This window comes from Microchirus variegatus (assembly GCF_963457635.1).
Source record: "Microchirus variegatus genome assembly, chromosome: 12".
Taxonomy (NCBI): Eukaryota; Metazoa; Chordata; class Actinopteri; order Pleuronectiformes; family Soleidae; genus Microchirus; species Microchirus variegatus.
In genome coordinates this window covers 15,774,116-15,791,718 of record NC_139813.1, presented here as the reverse complement: position 1 = coordinate 15,791,718, position 17,603 = coordinate 15,774,116, and the positions used below count along the sequence as shown (strand labels likewise).

The 17,603-nt window shown below is 39.7% G+C and overlaps 2 protein-coding genes and 1 long non-coding RNA gene across 3 annotated transcripts; all 3 read left to right on the top strand.

The window, feature by feature from the left end:
- Window positions 1–2,218: 2,218 nt before the first annotated feature.
- Window positions 2,219–3,203, top strand: LOC310935090. The gene is made up of 3 exons (XR_014592979.1): window positions 2,219–2,295; window positions 2,958–3,047; window positions 3,185–3,203. It is a non-coding gene; the product is annotated as an uncharacterized lncRNA (long non-coding RNA).
- A 1,794-nt stretch (window positions 3,204–4,997) lies between these two features.
- On the top strand, window positions 4,998–14,106 carry LOC310934747 (scavenger receptor cysteine-rich domain-containing group B protein-like; the record flags this gene model as incomplete). The annotated part of the gene is made up of 10 exons (XM_083898543.1): window positions 4,998–5,373; window positions 5,756–6,046; window positions 6,785–7,099; window positions 8,890–9,210; window positions 10,894–11,202; window positions 11,283–11,579; window positions 11,669–12,001; window positions 12,096–12,203; window positions 13,331–13,415; window positions 13,525–14,106. 10 exons carry the CDS (start codon window positions 4,998–5,000, stop codon window positions 13,670–13,672), a joined length of 2,583 nt encoding a protein of 860 aa, XP_083754669.1. The 3' UTR covers window positions 13,673–14,106.
- Window positions 14,107–15,808: 1,702 nt separating this feature from the next.
- Window positions 15,809–17,496, top strand: LOC310934573 (SH3 domain-binding glutamic acid-rich-like protein 3). Its single transcript, XM_083898324.1, has 3 exons — window positions 15,809–15,936; window positions 16,076–16,243; window positions 17,345–17,496. Exons 1-3 carry the CDS (start codon window positions 15,892–15,894, stop codon window positions 17,405–17,407), a joined length of 276 nt encoding a protein of 91 aa, XP_083754450.1. The 5' UTR covers window positions 15,809–15,891; the 3' UTR covers window positions 17,408–17,496.
- The last annotated feature ends 107 nt before the right edge of the window (window positions 17,497–17,603 follow it).

Sequence of the window (17,603 nt, the reverse complement as noted above, 5' to 3'; positions counted from 1 at the left end):
TGTAACTTCATGGTTGACCAGCATAGATACGCACGCACTAGACATGTTATTTCAACTTTATATCATTTTAATGTGATATCATTGTTGCCATTGTCACTACAGAATTTCCCATTTATTGTTGGATCATTTGTGTGTATTTTAGCGAATGGATTCTAACGTATCCGTCACACCAGTATGCGACTATGTTGTAGTTATTTGTAGTATTGTTCTTGTCCCTCACCTCCTCGTAGGAGATTTGTACACACAGCCTCTTTTCTGTATGGGTATTTTTGCACAATAAAGCCAATTTAAAACACAATGTACTATCCCCATTGTCCCCAATTTTCATATCAGTCGTTACAGATGCAAATGTAAAACATGCGTAGTGTCTTTATAAGAATCTGAAATCATGTGTTGCATGAGAGAATTAAGATTACTGTAAGTGGCTACTGTCAACAGCCAGCAATACACATACACACAAACAGACAAGCAAACTAGAATACAGTTATATAAAATAGTTTCCCCTAAATTCTAATTTACTTGTGGAGCATGTACAAAATAAACGGTTGTTTGTTTGTTTTTTAAGTTGTTTTCCATCTACCCTAGAGCCATAGTGATACAAAAAGTTGAAAAAATGTTCTAACTGTTGTTGTTTACACTTGCACTTTGTGAGACAGATTGTAACGTGATCTTTTTGCCCCCTTGCACAAGGTGTCATGTCATTTCCCATCAGACAATGATAAATATCTGCGTGTAATGATTAATGATTAACCCAGACATCAATATGTGCTTAACCGACTGTCCTCACCAGACATCAGTGTCCTCCTCTGTCATCAGAAGAGCGAAGTGACTGAACGGAACATTATTTCTTTCTTGATTTGTGCTGTTGTCTCTGATTGTCTCAAGCAGACGTTTCCAAACTTTTTTTTTCTCCTGGGTGACCTCTCGGACCACAACCAAAGCCTTACCCTTCACCTCCATTTTTTACCACGGTCATTCAGTTTTAATCCGAACTCCAGGAGTCCCGCCTCCCCACCCAGAGACCATACAGATGGCTAGCTAGCTCGCTTGCTAGTTAGATAGCTAGCTAAAACAAATTAGCTCCCTAATTTTTTTAGGGACCATTCTCCACAGGTTTTTTTTTTTTTACATTAATAACAACAACAACCTAGAGTTTGCTCTGGCCACTCCTCACGCGGCTGGGCTACGGCAGGAGTCCCACCTCCCCACACAAAGACCATGCAATTAGCTAGCTAGCTAGTTCGATAGTTAGCTAAAACAAACTAGCTCCCTAATTTGTTTTAGGGACCACACATGGTTTGTGGGTTTTTGTTTTTTTACATTAATAACAACAACTTGTAAGTGGTGTATATATATATATAGGCTAATATGCTATCAAACAGTCCAGCGAGAAGCTAACTATCTCAAATTCAAACATCCAGTAGCACTTTACAGCAGCAGTGTAGGTTAGTCAGAAAGTAAACAAACAAGGCCTAACTGTTAGTAGAAGAAGTTTTAAAATATCCTAAACATGAACTAAATCAGAAACAAACGTATGCTAAATATATATATATATAAATATAGTAAAATGCAAAGTTAAGACTTTGTTGCTTGTTATGACACTGTGTTTAATGCATCAGGCATTCTATCTGATGTGGTGCCAATAATATCAAGGGGAAGTTGAGGTCATGTGATGTGCAGATGTGCAACCGTACAGCGGATACAGATGAAGGAAATCCATTATGTTTCCAAACATATTTCTAAACAGCTCAAAGTGCTGAATAGACAAATCAGTTAGGCAACATCATGTCAGTCACGCCCTGACAGTGTGTGAATAAAAATCCAAAGAGCATCATATATAATGCACTATAGTTACCCCTAATAAAACCCAAAATATTGTTAAATTATATGATATTATTTCATGATTGATTTTCATGATTTTTCAGGACAAAAGAAATTGTACTTTATTTGTCTGATTTTTTTTTGATTTTTTTTTTTTTGCATCCAATTCTTCTACATTTTCTTTTGTAGTCGAATCAGGTTCAAAGGTGCTCTATTGACGTAAGGAAATTCCAGTTGGTCCCGTGGAGAATGTCACTGGAAGACTGTGAAGGGTAGATCATTTTCTGAGAACACGGAATGAAAAGAACTTAGGGCCTCACAAGGGGAAGTATGCTTCTTTTATTAACACATCGTATAGGATAAGAAGTGCTTCTGTCAAGTCAGGCATTTGCGAATGAAGAAACCTTCGGAGGAGATCGGGCTCCTCAAGACTGTAATTACTTGCACAAAACGGTAGCAAGCCGTCTTTTTAAGGTAAGAAAATTTAAGAAATGCATTCATATTACAATTTTTTTGGGGACAATTAGCCATTTGAAGTTATGCAGGATAGTCTCTGAAGCAGTATGCACATGCATTTTCAAAACTTTGATCACTTTGCAGCATAACAAAAAGGACCGATATTATTTTATAGATCAGAATGTGGATTTATGCTTTACACTATACATATAAGCAAATCAATTTGTAGGAATAGCATTTTTTGATAGCAACAAACAGCAACAGTTGAAAATGTGTTATTATCAATGTCTATTTATTTAAATGACAAGCAGAGGTATTTTCATGTGACGTAGAGATGTAATATATCCTGTAATTGTTATTGTTTGAACTTCAATAAAAGTATTTAAAAAGTAAGAGGCGACACGTAGTTACCGTTAGAGGTCACATGTCAAGTTCACCTCTTGACATTTGCGCAGAACAACAACTCCCTATTTGATCTAGATTTTATCACTTTTATTTTTCTGCAACTGCTGCCTTGCGTTGTACATAAACGTCTATAAATGTTATGTGTAACAGGAGTGACTTATGGGGCATTATGTAAATCAAAGAAAAATGTAGATCTTGTCCAAAAGAGAATGAAATCTGTTGAAGCTCTGATCCTCCGCCTTTAATGATTGATCAAAATGTCAACAAACATCCAGTTTGCAGTCCAAGTCCGGACAGTCCACTTTATTCAATCACTGGAACTGCTTCTCTCTTTTGGAAGTTTCAAATGGGACTTATTTTCATTTGTGAGTTGTTTTTTTTATTATTTCAATATTTGACATTTTTTTGGAATTATTGACCTGATTTTTCGTTCACCCTTAGATTTTAGATTCAATTTCACAGCAGCATTAATTAATGGTAAATTCTTATTCTTCCACGACAGGATTTTATCCACTCCGCAGATACAATATGATGTTCGTTTCGTCTGAGAAGCAACAGTTTGTCCTGTATTTGTCCATCGGTGAGTTTCTGTCGTGTTCATTTGACGACTCTTTTTCTCGACCTTGACAAATCTTCAGTGTAGTGAAAGTTGTTCTGTTTGCAGAGGTAGAGAGAAGTGGAAATGCAAAAAAATGTCCATCAAAAGAGAAATTGTTCCAATTATTGTTATTATTTCTTCTCCTTATAATTGAGTTGATGCTAGATAATCGTTTTTGGAACGATTTAGTAAATGGAATTTCAGCTCTCAAGAGGCAAAATTGAAACTAGTGACTGCTGGGTTTAACAAAGATTTTTTTGTTATACTATATTCCTGCTATAGGTCTACTGAGTCTTCCACTTCTTACAGGTCAGTAAGTTTAAAGTTCTATGCCTCCAAACCCATTCATATCAAAATTCATGACGAGCCGGCCTTCAGTTTCTTGTGCTTTTGTTCTTCGACTTCCAGAATGTGAGAAACTTCGACTGGTGGGGCCTTCTCGTTGCTCTGGTAGAGTGGAGATCTTCCACAGGGATAGTTGGGGAACGGTGTGCGATGATCATTGGAGCATTGCCAATGCGGAGGTGGTGTGTCGAGAGATAGGCTGCGGCACAATTATCGAGTCCAAAAAAAGTGCCGCCTTCGGCGAAGGAGAGGGTCCTATTTGGTTGGACGATATACAGTGTTCTGGTAGTGAGTCGTCCCTCATAAAGTGCCCGCACAAAGCATTTGGGGAGCATAACTGTGGCCACGCTGAGGATGCTGGGGTGGTTTGTTCAGGTAAGAGTAGATTCCTAATTATTTCAATTAACCTACGTTTTGTGGGAATGTTTAATCAAATGACACCTTTGTATCGTTAGAAAAGGCTTGCTCTTCCTCTGTTGCTTTGCAATATTCAAACTTTTGTTTCAAGTGGAGATTTTTACCATTTTTTTTTTTTACCATTGACAAAGACAGAGATGTTGTTTCCAGGCCCTCCAAGCTTAATCGCATAGCAGCTCTTTCCACTGTTTAACCAGTTTGCCTGGCAACTGGTACATCATCAACAACAAGTACACCATCATATAATTGAACTGTTTTTGCACCAATTTGGCTTTGAAGTTAGAAGTTTGGTAAAGTCAGAATTCAGTATGAGCTTGCATTGAATAATAATGGTGTTGGTGTACGCCAAGTACAGTGGAAGTGTGGAAGAGTGCGTTTCTGTGGAAGAGTCGGTCGAGAAATTATTTTTAATAGCCATCGGGCGTGACACTGTTGGTTGCAAAAGTCTATATGGGGGAATGACCTGACCTAACCTTCACAAAAGCCCATGGTTTGACTGTATTCATTAAGTTCTTTTCTCCAAGGTCCTTCATAGCATGTTTTTACAGATTTTATTTAATTTCTGACCCTATTATTTTCAGAGTCTGTGAGGGTGGTCAATGGAAGCAACCGGTGTAATGGCAGAGTGGAGGTCTATAACGATGGCAAATGGAAACAGGTTTGCAGCAGTGACTGGGGCAGGGATGAAGCCTCCGTGCTGTGCCGAGAGATTAACTGCGGCAGTCCCAACATACAGACGGTAACACCATATTTTGGGGATTCGCGGAACCTGCTCACGGTCAAAAGCAAGTGTTTTGGAAACGAGAGCACTTTTGCACAGTGCACATTTCAAGAACTTAAAGAACCCTGCGGAGATGCCACTGTTATGTGTACAAGTAAGTCGTCCATGTCCAAAACCGCTTCCATTGGTACAGTATAGTGTACCTGCCAAGTTTTTTCTTTTTGTTATGAGACGATGGTGCTGATCTTTTGTGGTGAAATTTACACCTTGACCTTTTATAAATATATCCTAACAGATGATAAACCAACTCGTCTGATGAATGGGACGCACAAGTGCTCTGGTCGAGTGGAAGTCTACCATAATGGAGAGTGGGGAACAGTTTGTGATGACAAATGGGGACTGCCGGAGGCAGCTGTTGTTTGCCGAGAGATGAATTGTGGGAATGCCATTTCAGTCAAGTACAGGGCCTTCTATGGCAGTGGTTACGACGAGATTTGGATGGACGATATTGAGTGCATCGGTCATGAGAAGTCCCTCAGTGACTGCCCTCACAAAGGTTTTGGGGATCACGACTGTACCCATAATGAAGACGCGGGTGTTGAATGCTCAGGTACCACATAGACACGGTCTAGGTCATTCATTAATGCAATGATGACACATAATCGCGTTGCTAGTTGGTGGAAGCTGCAGCTCGACTGCAGAAGCATTAATGTTGATTTGGAAATAAATATTTTTACCTTAAAATATTGTATTGTAATATCTGTTGTAAATTGCTACTGGGAAACAAAACTGCAGCTTTTCACAGTATTCCTGTGCCGTTCCTCTTTTTGTGGTTGTTCTTTGATGCAAAGTCAGCAGTTTAATGGAACAATCCGTACCCATAAGCCCAAAAAAAAAAAAAGCAAGGGTAAATACAGTATGTCATTGCTTAAATATAATAATTTACATTTAACATTTTTAACACAACCTCTTTTTAAATGCTTATGATCCAGATACTACCAGATTGAACAATGGAACGGACCGATGCTCTGGAAGAGTGGAGGTCTTCCACAATGGCCACTGGGGAGCAATTTGCACTCATACCTGGGGCCTCAATGACGCTGCTCTAGTATGTAAGGAGCTTGGTTGTGGAACTCCCAAAAAATCCCAAGAAAATGCCTATTTTGGTAAAAGTGGCCTGAAAAAGTTTACAAGTCAATGCCCTGGCAATGTGGACTCTATCAGCCAGTGCAACCTTCAAGAGTATTTGGGGCCATGCGATAGTGTTTCTCTTTCATGCTCAGGTAAGACACAAGAGATCAAGTTTCACAACAGCACTGTTATACATGGGCACGGGGCGGTATGGGGTTCTGATGGTATGGTAACCTTATGCAGAATTAGCATGGTATAATGGGGTGGAATTGGTGCAACTCCTTATATGGACATCCTGGAGGTGTGTGTTTATAGGTCACATATTCAGGCTTTTTTTTCTTGTGTTGCTGAGTCAAAGTTATGATTCATTTTATATCGCAATTTTAGGAGTGATATAGAGTAGCAATAATTCTGCACAGAAGTCACAAAATAGACTGATTTTCTTTTCATTTTGTTCATAAAAATGAGCCAAGTGAACTTTGAACTGTGACGTATTTCTAAATGTCACAAATTCAATCCGATTTAAAAAAAAAATTCTAGTACTTTTTCACTCAGGTGTGTCTATATAGTTGGTGAAAATGAAAAAAAAAAATGTTGCAACAAATTGCCTATAGTTTGTGCTGAAAAAAGGGATATAAGATGCTCTATATTGCACATTCTTGGTCAAAGGGACATTAGACCAAATGCTCACTGGTGTTAGTGACAAATATCGTAGCTTTCAGGTTTTAAAAAGACAGAAAACAAAACAGTTTGCTGCTGATTGTTTGCCTTTCGTCAGATTTGATGATTGTAATACGATACAGATCAAATGTCAACACATGTGAAAGTCACTGAGTGAAGTAAAGCATATCTGATACTGGGATATTTAACATGAGTGAACCTGTCCTCAGATAATCCACCGCTGAGGCTTGCCAATGGCACTGACCAGTGCTCTGGCAGAGTGGAGATTATGCATAATGGCCAGTGGGGAACGGTGTGTGATGATGAGTGGGACATCAGCGATGCTGAGGTTGTGTGCAGAGCCTTGGACTGTGGATCAGCTCAGACTGCCAAATCCGGTGCTTTCTTTGGTCCGGGCCAAGGAGAAATCTTACTGGATGATGTCATGTGTATTGGGAATGAGACGTCCCTTTTTCACTGTCCACATCCCAATTTAGGAAAGAATAACTGTGGTCATGGTGAAGATGCTGGTGTGGTGTGTTCAGGTATGTTCCCCCCCCCCCCCCCAATGTTATTACTCAGTTGATTGCAGTTACAGTAACGAGTGCAGTGCCCGAGTGGAAAATCTGTTTTTCTGTGTGTTTTTAGTAATACTCGTGCCCATAGCAAGACACCTGTCAACACCTACCTGTGTTTGTTGGCATATTGTTGCTAAAGCCGCTGACACGTTGTAATGCAAGCTAAACGCAGCTCATTCTAATGCGGGCACACTGCATTTTTAAAGTCTTTATTGTTTGTAACTTTTTACCCGCGGATGCTTCTGTGAGTGAGAGGGGGAGTGGCTACAGTAGAGCGGCGAAAATGTGTGCTTCTTTTACCGATCTATTTAACAATGTATTTTGCGTTACTTATCCAAACAACATCAAACTTGGCACTGCACTTACTCGTGCCCGTAGCAAGACACCTGTCAAGTTTGAAATCAGTCGGACCATCGGTTCGCGAGATATGCTCATAACAGACAGACAGACAGACGTTCCTTAGCCACTGCATAGCTGTGTTTGTTGCCGTGTTATTGCAAAATCCGCTGACTCATTTTAATGCAGGCACACCGCATTCAGGGAGTCTTTATTATTGAAGTCAGACATAATAATCACCCACACATCTTGCACAAGCTTAACTTTTTACCCGCGTATGCTTATGGGGGTGAGAGGGGGGAGTGGCTACAGTTGAGCGGCGAAAGCCAATGTGTGCTTCTTTTACCGATCTATTTAACGATATCTTTTGCGTTACTTATCCAAACAACATCAAACTGCACTTACTCATGCCCGTAGCAAGACACCTGTTAAGTTTGACATCAATCGGACCATCGGTTTGAGAGATATGCGAATAACAGACAGACACACACAGCCAGACAGGCGTATTAAACTGCTATATTGATGTTCAGGATGTGACATTTCATTTGAATTAACATTCCTTTCAAATGTTTTCCAACTAACTAACTAACTGTCTTTGGTTTGTAGCTATTATTCGACTGATCAATGGTACCGACCCGTGCTCTGGCAGGGTGGAGGTTCGCCATAATGGCCAGTGGTTGCAAGCACTCAATCTAAACTGGGGGATGACTGAAGCTTCCGTCGTGTGCAAAGAGATGAATTGTGGAGATGCGGTCGAAACCAAGGGGTCGACTGGTCGAGGTGGAGATCTGAGAGGCTCTAAGATCAAGTGCGGCAGTCGAGATGGCTCTCTTGCCCAGTGCTCAGTGACAGAATATGCACGCACCGGCCAGGATCGTGTTGAAGAGGCGTTTGTCAAATGTTCAGGTAAAACTTGATGGCTATGACCTGAAGATTAAATGAATTCTCATTACCTTTGAAAATACTGCAACCGTTGCAGCCAAAAAAAGCATTTTATGTACACTGATATGGCAAATATCATTTCCAGGCAGTGTGAAATTGGTTGGTGGGTCCAATTCTTGTGTTGGAAGAGTGGAGTACTTTGACAAAGGCCAGTGGGGAGCAGTGTGTGGCGAATCCTGGGATATGAACGGTGCCCAAGTGTTGTGCAAACAGCTGAATTGTGGGAAGGCCTTCAAACTGACTACCGGTACTGAACATGGACACAGCAGAGTACAAACCTGGAATAGTCAAATTGAATGTAATGGAAGGGAGTCGACTGTGAACCAGTGTCGACAAACTCCATACACAGACAGACAATGCAACGACACCTTAGTCGCCGGTGTCGTCTGCACAGGTGATCGAAAGCGCTGCTCACACCAGATTATTTTCAAATTGTCTTTAAATGCCTGCTAATATTTACAGATTGCTCGTCTTTACAGGAAGTTTGGAGGTCAAACTGGTAAGTGAACGGGGTGAGTGCTCTGGAAGAGTAGAGGTCCGTCAGGGTGACGTTTGGCATACAGTGTGTGACACAGACTGGACGCTGAGCAAAGCCAATGTGGTGTGTGAGCTGATGGAGTGTGGACTCGCGGTGAACGCCCTTGGTGACGCCCATTTTGGACAAGGCAGTGGACCAGTGGTGGAGGCCAACGAGCTGTGTTTCGACAATGCGACGTCGCTGAAGCAGTGCTCACTCAGCGGGTTCAGAGCGGCAGCGGCGTCATGTGGACATGCACGTGACGCTGGTGTTCTCTGTGCAGGTAAAAAACCGACACTATGTGCTCAAAATTCTCACTTTCAGCAGGACAAAATTTTGGGGGGTATATTTCATAGAGTTAGCACATTTTAGACACATTTTTATTAACAATTATGTAAAGGAAATGCATGTTTATGCATGTGTCATCCACTGCTGTTAAGCAAATATGGGTGGTAGTTCTTGTGGCATCTGTAATTTTGCATTACTGCCTCCTGCCTTTTTCCACTGCAGTGAAATTCAAAAGGAGTGACAGTTGACCTAGTGAAAGGTAAATACAGTATGCAACTTGGACCAGGATGTGGTTACTTTAGCTTAACGTTTTGAAACAGCCACTCTTGATGAATCCTAAAGCAGATATCTAATGAAGGTTGGTTGTTAGAGTTTCCTTCCCTGTTGTTGATTCACTTCACTAAGCTAAAGCGCGTTGTAGTTAACACTTAATGAACAAAACGGAGAGTAATGCACATGTGGCAAAATGTCAAACTGTATCAGGTGTAAGAAAAAAACACGGGAAGGTCTTCTTTGTCTTTCGGATTGATACATTCCTTTGGTTTATTACGTTAAAGGTAGTTACAAAGATTGCAATTGTTCAATGAAAGCATGGTTTACCCTATGCCTTGCTTAGGCAAACTCTATCTGGTGTTGTCTCTTTGGTCCTGTCTGAGTGCACTACTTCCTCACAGTGAAATTCTCCTAACTCATCATATATACATTTTCTATACAAACAGTCAATGAGTATGCCCACCCACATGTGCAGATTGGCTGACTCAATCAGTCCCATCATCTCCAGGTCTGGGACTGAAGTCTCCTCCAACGTGTGATCACCTTTTGTCTCTTCTAGCAATGAACGTGTGATCATTTTTGTCTCTAACAGGATTCCGATGATTTAATGAAATTCGTCTGGAGTATCTTCCTCCTTCTTTTACAATTGATAGTAGTCGTTGTCCCCGTGTGTATTCTAGAGACTGACTCTTACAGCAGAAGGCAAAGGGCAGATCATAGGCAACCCAAAGTTGAACAGTATTGGTACAACCAACCTGTTCGGCGAGACATGATTTCTTACACAGGTTTCCCTTTCAGCTTATTTTACATTGGCACAGTATAATAACAAATATGTGTATAAATGTGATATATGTACACTGTCGTTCAAAGGTTTGGGGTCACCTATACAGTTTGTTTGTGTTTCCCATTAAAAGTCAGACTTTTATTCATCAAAAGAGTTGCAAAATGAATAGAAAATATAGTCAAGACATTGACAAGATTAGAAATAATGATTATTATTCAAAATAATAATTGTACCCTTTGCTTTCGTCAAAGAACTAGCAAAACTATTTTCAGTTGTTCAAGGGTTTTCTAATCATCCAATAGCCTTCTAACGCGATTAGCAAACACAATGTACCATTAGAACACTGGAGAGATGGTTGCTGGAAATGTGCCTCTATACACCTATGTACATATTCCATTAAAAAACAGACATTTGCAGCTAGAAAAGTCGTTAACCACATTAACAACGTATAGAGAGTATTTCTGATTCTTTAATGTTATATGCATTGAAAAAAAAGTGTTTTTCCTTAAAAAAAAAATAAGGACATTTCTAAGTGACCCGAAGCATTTGAAAGGTAATGTATGTTTTAAGGACTGTCCTTTGCATTTGCACTCACAATGTTTTTTGTTTTTTCACACGCAGCGAGGCTTCGTTTGGTTGGCGGCTCAAGCCAGTGCTCTGGTCGAGTGGAGCTTCACTATAGAGGCCAGTGGGGAACAGTGTGTGATGACGAGTGGCAGATGGCCAGTGCTGATGTGGTGTGTAGACAGCTTGGCTGTGGGCATGCAGTTGCCGCCCCTTTAAGTGCCCACTTTGGTAGAGGCACTGGTCCGATATGGCTGGACGATGTGGCGTGTACAGGTGTAGAGACTGCTCTCACACACTGCCCGCACCCTGGTTTTGGAGAGAACAACTGCGGCCACGGCGAAGACGCCAGCGTTATATGTTTAGGTGAGACGCTAATCACTGCATTGGTGTTGTTGTGTCACGACCATATATTTATTTCTTTTTTTCATTATTATTATTTTCAGGTTCTCTACAAAAACCCCAAATCACTTTCAGTCCTTCTGCGGAGGTAAACTGGGGTGATAGAGTTGAGATCACCTGCAGTCTGGAAACGGAAGTCTCGGGTGGGACATTCACCCTGAAAAAGACCACAGGATCATTTAAACTGGAGAGATTCACTGAGAGCGAAGCTGCAACATTTGCCTTCCCGAGCGTGGACTTTAAGCAAAAAGGGTCGTACTACTGTGAATACCAAAAGAAACTGCCCCAACAAAACAACATCTACTATCCTCAAGGAAATGTTGCAGATCTCTCTGTTATAGGTCAGTAATACTGGCCCTGTAACATCATTGTTTGAAAATTGAATAATGCAATCTGCGCAAGTTTTTAACCTTGTATCTCTCTTCTTCAGTGAAACTGGAGAAGCCCAGTATCTCAATGAATTCTCCTCATGCAGTGGTGGTCTACAGCCCTGACAAAATATCGGTCGACCGAGGCAGCGTCTTCTCCATTACTTGCTCTACATATTCCAAATATCCTGGAGGTGTTTTCTACCTGATGTCTAAGATGAACTCCACTAATATGAAGCCAGCATTTGGCCACACTGTCTTCTACCTGGCAAACTTTGAATTCCCTCCTGTAGACTTGAAAGATCAAGGAGATTATACCTGTGTCTTCAGTGTCAACCTCTCCTCAACAGTTTACACCTCCAGCCCCTCCAAGCCACTCCAAATCAACATCGTTGGTACGACACAAAGAGGAAATGTCCAAAAGACCAGTATGTTGCTATATATTTTTTTCACTGCCAGTACTTAGTTATTATTATTTCATTTCTACAGCAACCTCGGGATCTCCGGTCGTCACAGGAGTTGTGGTCGGTTTAGTGCTTTTGCTGATTGTGGCGGTGATAGGCTTCCTGCTCTGGAGAAGGAGATGGCGCAGCACTGGTGAGTGGCACACAATAGCAGAACTGCATTATGTTTCTTAATCGTTCTAAGCTGTACCAATCAGTATGTTTGATATTGATGACAGAAGCTGAAATTGATACGACAGTTCCACTCAACACTGTGGAGCTGCCACCTGCCTAGAACCAGTCAGAGTTATAGTTTGTACATAGCAAGTGGTAAAAAAAACCCACACATTTTCGAAGGTAGCAGTTGTATCGGTCACACAGTTGCAGTGAAGTGTGTATAAATGCCTACATCCATCCATCCATCCATCTTCTACCACTTTATCCTCCACATGAGGGTCGTGGGAGGCGCTGTGCCAATCTCACCCCGGACATTTTGGATATATGATGTTTTTAAGCAACTAACATTCCTCAAAAATAGCACCACAAAGAAAGTTTTGTCATATTTTCACGACACATTTGTGTATCTATAGCAACACGTTTTGACGAGCGACGCGGAGCATATATCGTTCGCACCGTTCCGTCCGTCCGTCATTCCGTCCGGACTAAAATGAATACCTTCCTGTGCGCGTACGTCCTTCACATTTTGCAGGATTGTTTAGTGGGTGAATATCTCCAGGCGTTTTTTTCGTTTTGTCCAAAAACCTTTTTTTGAATTTTTCGTGATTTTTTAGGCGATTTTTTTGCGGGGAAATGTGAGAAATGTGTAAACGGCACTTTACGAGCTTGTCAACACGATAACTTGACAAATATTTATTGTATTGCTGCCAAACTGGCACTGTGGATGCCTCTTACAAGTATCTTGAACAAGTTCGAAGATCGGTGACCTTGACCTATTTCCAAGGTCACCGCTGCACACCACATGTCCAAAGTGGCCTTCAATGCTTATGCCAATTTCGCTTTAAAATTTACATAAAAATGTGGGCGCATGGACTCAGCGCGGAGCATTAGTAGTCGTCGACTATCACCCCTCTAGTTATTCCTTAAATCTTGTTTGCTATCCCGTCTTTGTAAAAGAGTTCAACATTCCCGAAATATGGGAATTTAAAAACACATCATTTGTAGGCGACAATATTGTAATACAATACTGTATATTTATCTTTCAAATATGTCAAATGTCTTTAAAGGAATGACTGTTTTGTTGGTGTTAAACGTCTTGTTCAGGTACCATGGTTCAGTTCAGTAACCGGTTCGGAGGAACAGTAAAGCAAGACAGAGAAGACCAAAGCAACGGAGCACTCTCTGGGAGGTATGGAAGAAAAACAAGTGCCATACATACACACACACATATATTTAAATCCAACAAAATGAAAAAGAAATGAATGATTGCTACGTTCAACTTTCTCTATCTCTGTCAGGGATGGCAGTGCTCAGGTGAATGAACGTGCCGGTCGCAGTAGCAGCCCAGAAGGAAAGAGTACCGACTTTGACAGCTCTACTGAAAGAGTCCCAGAGGACCTGGCTGGGAGAGTGTGTTATGAGCTCGAGCCACTTGTTTTTTCTTGATGGAACAAAAAGAAAGATACTGAAGGGACAACTTGTGTTGTGTATCGTCATCTTGACGTGACGTTGCAGTGACAAACTGATAGACCCCGGGGTTCGCGCCACACGATCAAAGTTAAGAAGATGAAGTATTCATAAAAAAAAACGAGATCAGCTGCTGTAATGTTTGTGCTATATCTCGGAACAGTAGGAGCATGTGATAATTCTCTTTTTTTTCCCCCTCATTTATTTAGAAGTAAACAAATACTTTTGGAAATCAATACTTTTTTTGCAGCAATCAAAAACAATTATATCGAACAGCATCAATGTTGACGGGTTGTAACACTTCTGTAGTGATTTTATTTTTCACAAACCAAGGTGTCACGTAGTGTTGTGGAATATACATTTCATGAATATTTGAATATATTCAGGAATATTTGCTTTACTTTTGCATTGTCTTTTTATCGCGTGATCATTACTTTTCTTTCTTTCTTTCTTTCTTTTTTACTGTCAATGCTGATCAATAAATGTATATTTCTTACAACATTTTCTCTTTTTCATGAGCATAAGAGTAACTCCTTTGAGTATGTGATGTTTGTAGTACAACAGCAATCAATCAATCTATCTATCTATCTATCTATCTATCTATCTATCTATCTATCTATCTATCTATCTATCTATCTATCTATCTATCTATCTATCTATCTATCTATCTATCTATCTATCTATCTATCTATCTATGTTAGCTAAAAGAAGACATTGCTAGTTAAGAGAAGACATTGCTATCTGTCTGTCTGTCTGTCTGTCTATCTATCTATCTATCTATCTATCTATCTATCTATCTATCTATCTATCTATCTATCTATCTATCTATCTATCTATCTATCTATCTATCTATCAATGTTAGCTAAAAGAAGACATTGCTAGTTAAGAGAAGACATTGCTATCTATCTATCTATCTATCTATCTATCTATCTATCTATCTATCTATCTATCTATCTATCTATCTATCTATCTATCTATCTATCTATCTATCTATCTATCTATCTATCTATCAATGTTAGCTAAAAGAAGACATTGCTAGTTAAGAGAAGACATTGCTATCTATCTATCTATCTATCTATCTATCTATCTATCTATCTATCTATCTATCTATCTATCTATCTATCTATCTATCTATCTATCTATCTATCTATGTTAGCTAAAAGAAGACATTGCTAGTTAAGAGAAGACATTGCTATCTATCTATCTATCTATCTATCTATCTATCTATCTATCTATCTATCTATCTATCTATCTATCTATCTATCTATCTATCTATCTATCTATCTATCTATGTTAGCTAAAAGAAGACATTGCTAGTTAAGAGAAGACATTGCTATCTATCTATCTATCTATCTATCTATCTATCTATCTATCTATCTATCTATCTATCTATCTATCTATCTATCGATCTATCTATCAATGTTAGCTAAAAGAAGACATTGCTAGTTAAGAGAAGACATTGCTATTTATCTATCTATCTATCTATCTATCTATCTATCTATCTATCTATCTATCTATCTATCTATCTATCTATCTATCTATCTATCTATCTATCTATCTATCTATCTATCTATCAATGTTAGCTAAAAGAAGACATTGCTAGTTAAGAGAAGACATTGCTATTTATCTATCTATCTATCTATCTATCTATCTATCTATCTATCTATCTATCTATCTATCTATCTATCTATCTATCTATCTATCTATCTATCTATCTATCTATCTATCTATCTATCTATCAAAGTTAGCTAAAAGAAGACATTGCTGTCTATCTATCTATCTATCTATCTATCTATCTATCTATCTATCTATCTATCTATCTATCTATCTATCTATCTATCTATCTATCTATCTATCTATCTATCTATCTATCTATCTATCTCACAATCTCACACTGCACTACTTTGATAGTGTAATGTATTACTTTTCTCTAAGTGTTAGTACTTTCACAATCATTGCAGTCAAGCTACAGCTGGAATGACAAGTGGGTGTGCCCATGCAGGTAAACTCTGTCCAAACCTGTTCACCTTGTCTGCTGTTTTGCTGCAACACAGCAGACACATTCCTATAAGATACCGGAACATTCTCTCTCTCTCTGTCTTCACTTCACTTCTGTCTCTCTCCTTCTCTCAGTCTGTGTCTCTATACGCTTGTTTACTTACGTCTACACCCAGGTTTTTCCTGTCACAAGAGCAGCAATGTCAGTCACAGTGTATTTTAGCAGCGTGAGCGGTTCCAGGGAGGTACAGTAACTTGCTTCATTCTTTCATTCATTTTATTTATGACAGTGCACCTTTAGACTTTGTGGACACGAATGTCACTGTGAGATAGATTACGCTATTAGTTTGGATTTAATACCGACTGTAAAATTGTGTCTTCCAGATTAAGCAAAACCAGGAGAGAATCACAAGTATCCTGGATTCCAAGAAAATCGTTTATACACCTGTGGACATCGCTCAGGATTCAAAGAACAAGGATACGATGAGGGCTAAAGCTGGGAACCCAACTGCACTGCCACCTCAAATATGCAACGGGGATGACTACTGTGGGGTAAGTCTTGCACAATAATCTGTAAGTGTAGTGATAAGATGTTCAAATGTACAGCCTTCACAAAAGTAATTCAGAGTAAATCATTAACACGCTCAAAACCCTACAAAAACCTGTAGTAGTCTAGGGCGTAGACGTGAGGATTAAATAAATATTGACTGCAATTATCCTGCAGGCTTGGTCTGGTTAAAGATTTGTACATAATACTCTCATAGGCCTGCTTTTAACCCTTCATGCCTTTACAAGACTTTTCTTGATTTTACAGAAAACATCTAATGACAAAGTCATCAACATTGCCAAATTACTAATGGACTTTTTGGGTCAAACATAACTCATCACCAAATTGCCACACCTAATTTTTTAAAACAAATACACGCACACATTCTAAAATGCAAAGCAAATCTAGTGGCAGATATTAGCCGCATAACAAGTCATTGTTGTCACAGAGCTGGTGTTATATACGTGACATTGTATACTCGACAAAAATAATAAACGCGCAAACTTGAAATGGTGAACAAAAATGGAATGTGATGACATTTGCTCAGATTCTTGATGCGTTTTGCTCACTTGGCCACTCCTGTTGACTACAATCTCAGATCGAGTATTTCAACTCACCAGAGTCATGGAGCATGGCAGAGTGGTGGTCAATGTGTGCAACCAGTACACAGACACTCCTTATGGTCTGGTCAATAAAAGGGCACACCAAAATGTGGACTTTTGTCACTTGTCAATATGCCACAGATGTCACAAATCACGAGGGAGCGTTACATTGGCATGCTGAGTGCTGGGTTGAGCGTTTACAGCTGCGGCAACACAACTGAACGTGCATCATTCCACGATCGACAACCTGGTGATGTCCATGCGTCGCCGGTGTACCGCTCCTGCCATTACTCCAGGACTTTTGTTTTGAAATTGATCCTAATGCTCGTGATGTTTTTCTTCGTGTGTTTGTATTTTTTGTTGGGTGTAGTTGCCTGGTTTATTTCTGAATATCATCTCTGCCTCAAAATATGAGTTGTTGAAAATCAGCAGAAGGCCTCTTCAGAAAAGATCTGGATGAAAACATAATAACTGTTTGTAATATCCACTCTTTCTGTCTTTCAGGACTACGCTGCATTTGACAATGCAATCGAGGGCGGAAAGTTGGAAGAGTTTCTCAAAATATGAAAGGAATGGTGACCATGTATGAGACACTCAACCGCATGACCGTGTTCACATCTCTGTTGTGTGTGTCCTTTAAAGTTGTATTCATGTTTTAAGTTGCTTTTGTTTGATTTTATAAAGATATTTTGATGACAACAACAATCTGATATGAGAAGTGTCCTGTTTTTCTAAGTCCGGCAATAACATATTTTAAAGAGAT

Bases quoted from the DNA above. Each gene is read 5' to 3' on its own strand.
- LOC310934573 (XM_083898324.1), top strand. From the start codon at position 15,892: ATGTCAGTCACAGTGTATTTTAGCAGCGTGAGCGGTTCCAGGGAG. The intron at 15,937-16,075 runs GTACAGTAACTT...TGTGTCTTCCAG, and splicing joins GCGTGAGCGGTTCCAGGGAG to ATTAAGCAAAACCAGGAGAG. The intron at 16,244-17,344 runs GTAAGTCTTGCA...TCTGTCTTTCAG, and splicing joins ACGGGGATGACTACTGTGGG to GACTACGCTGCATTTGACAA.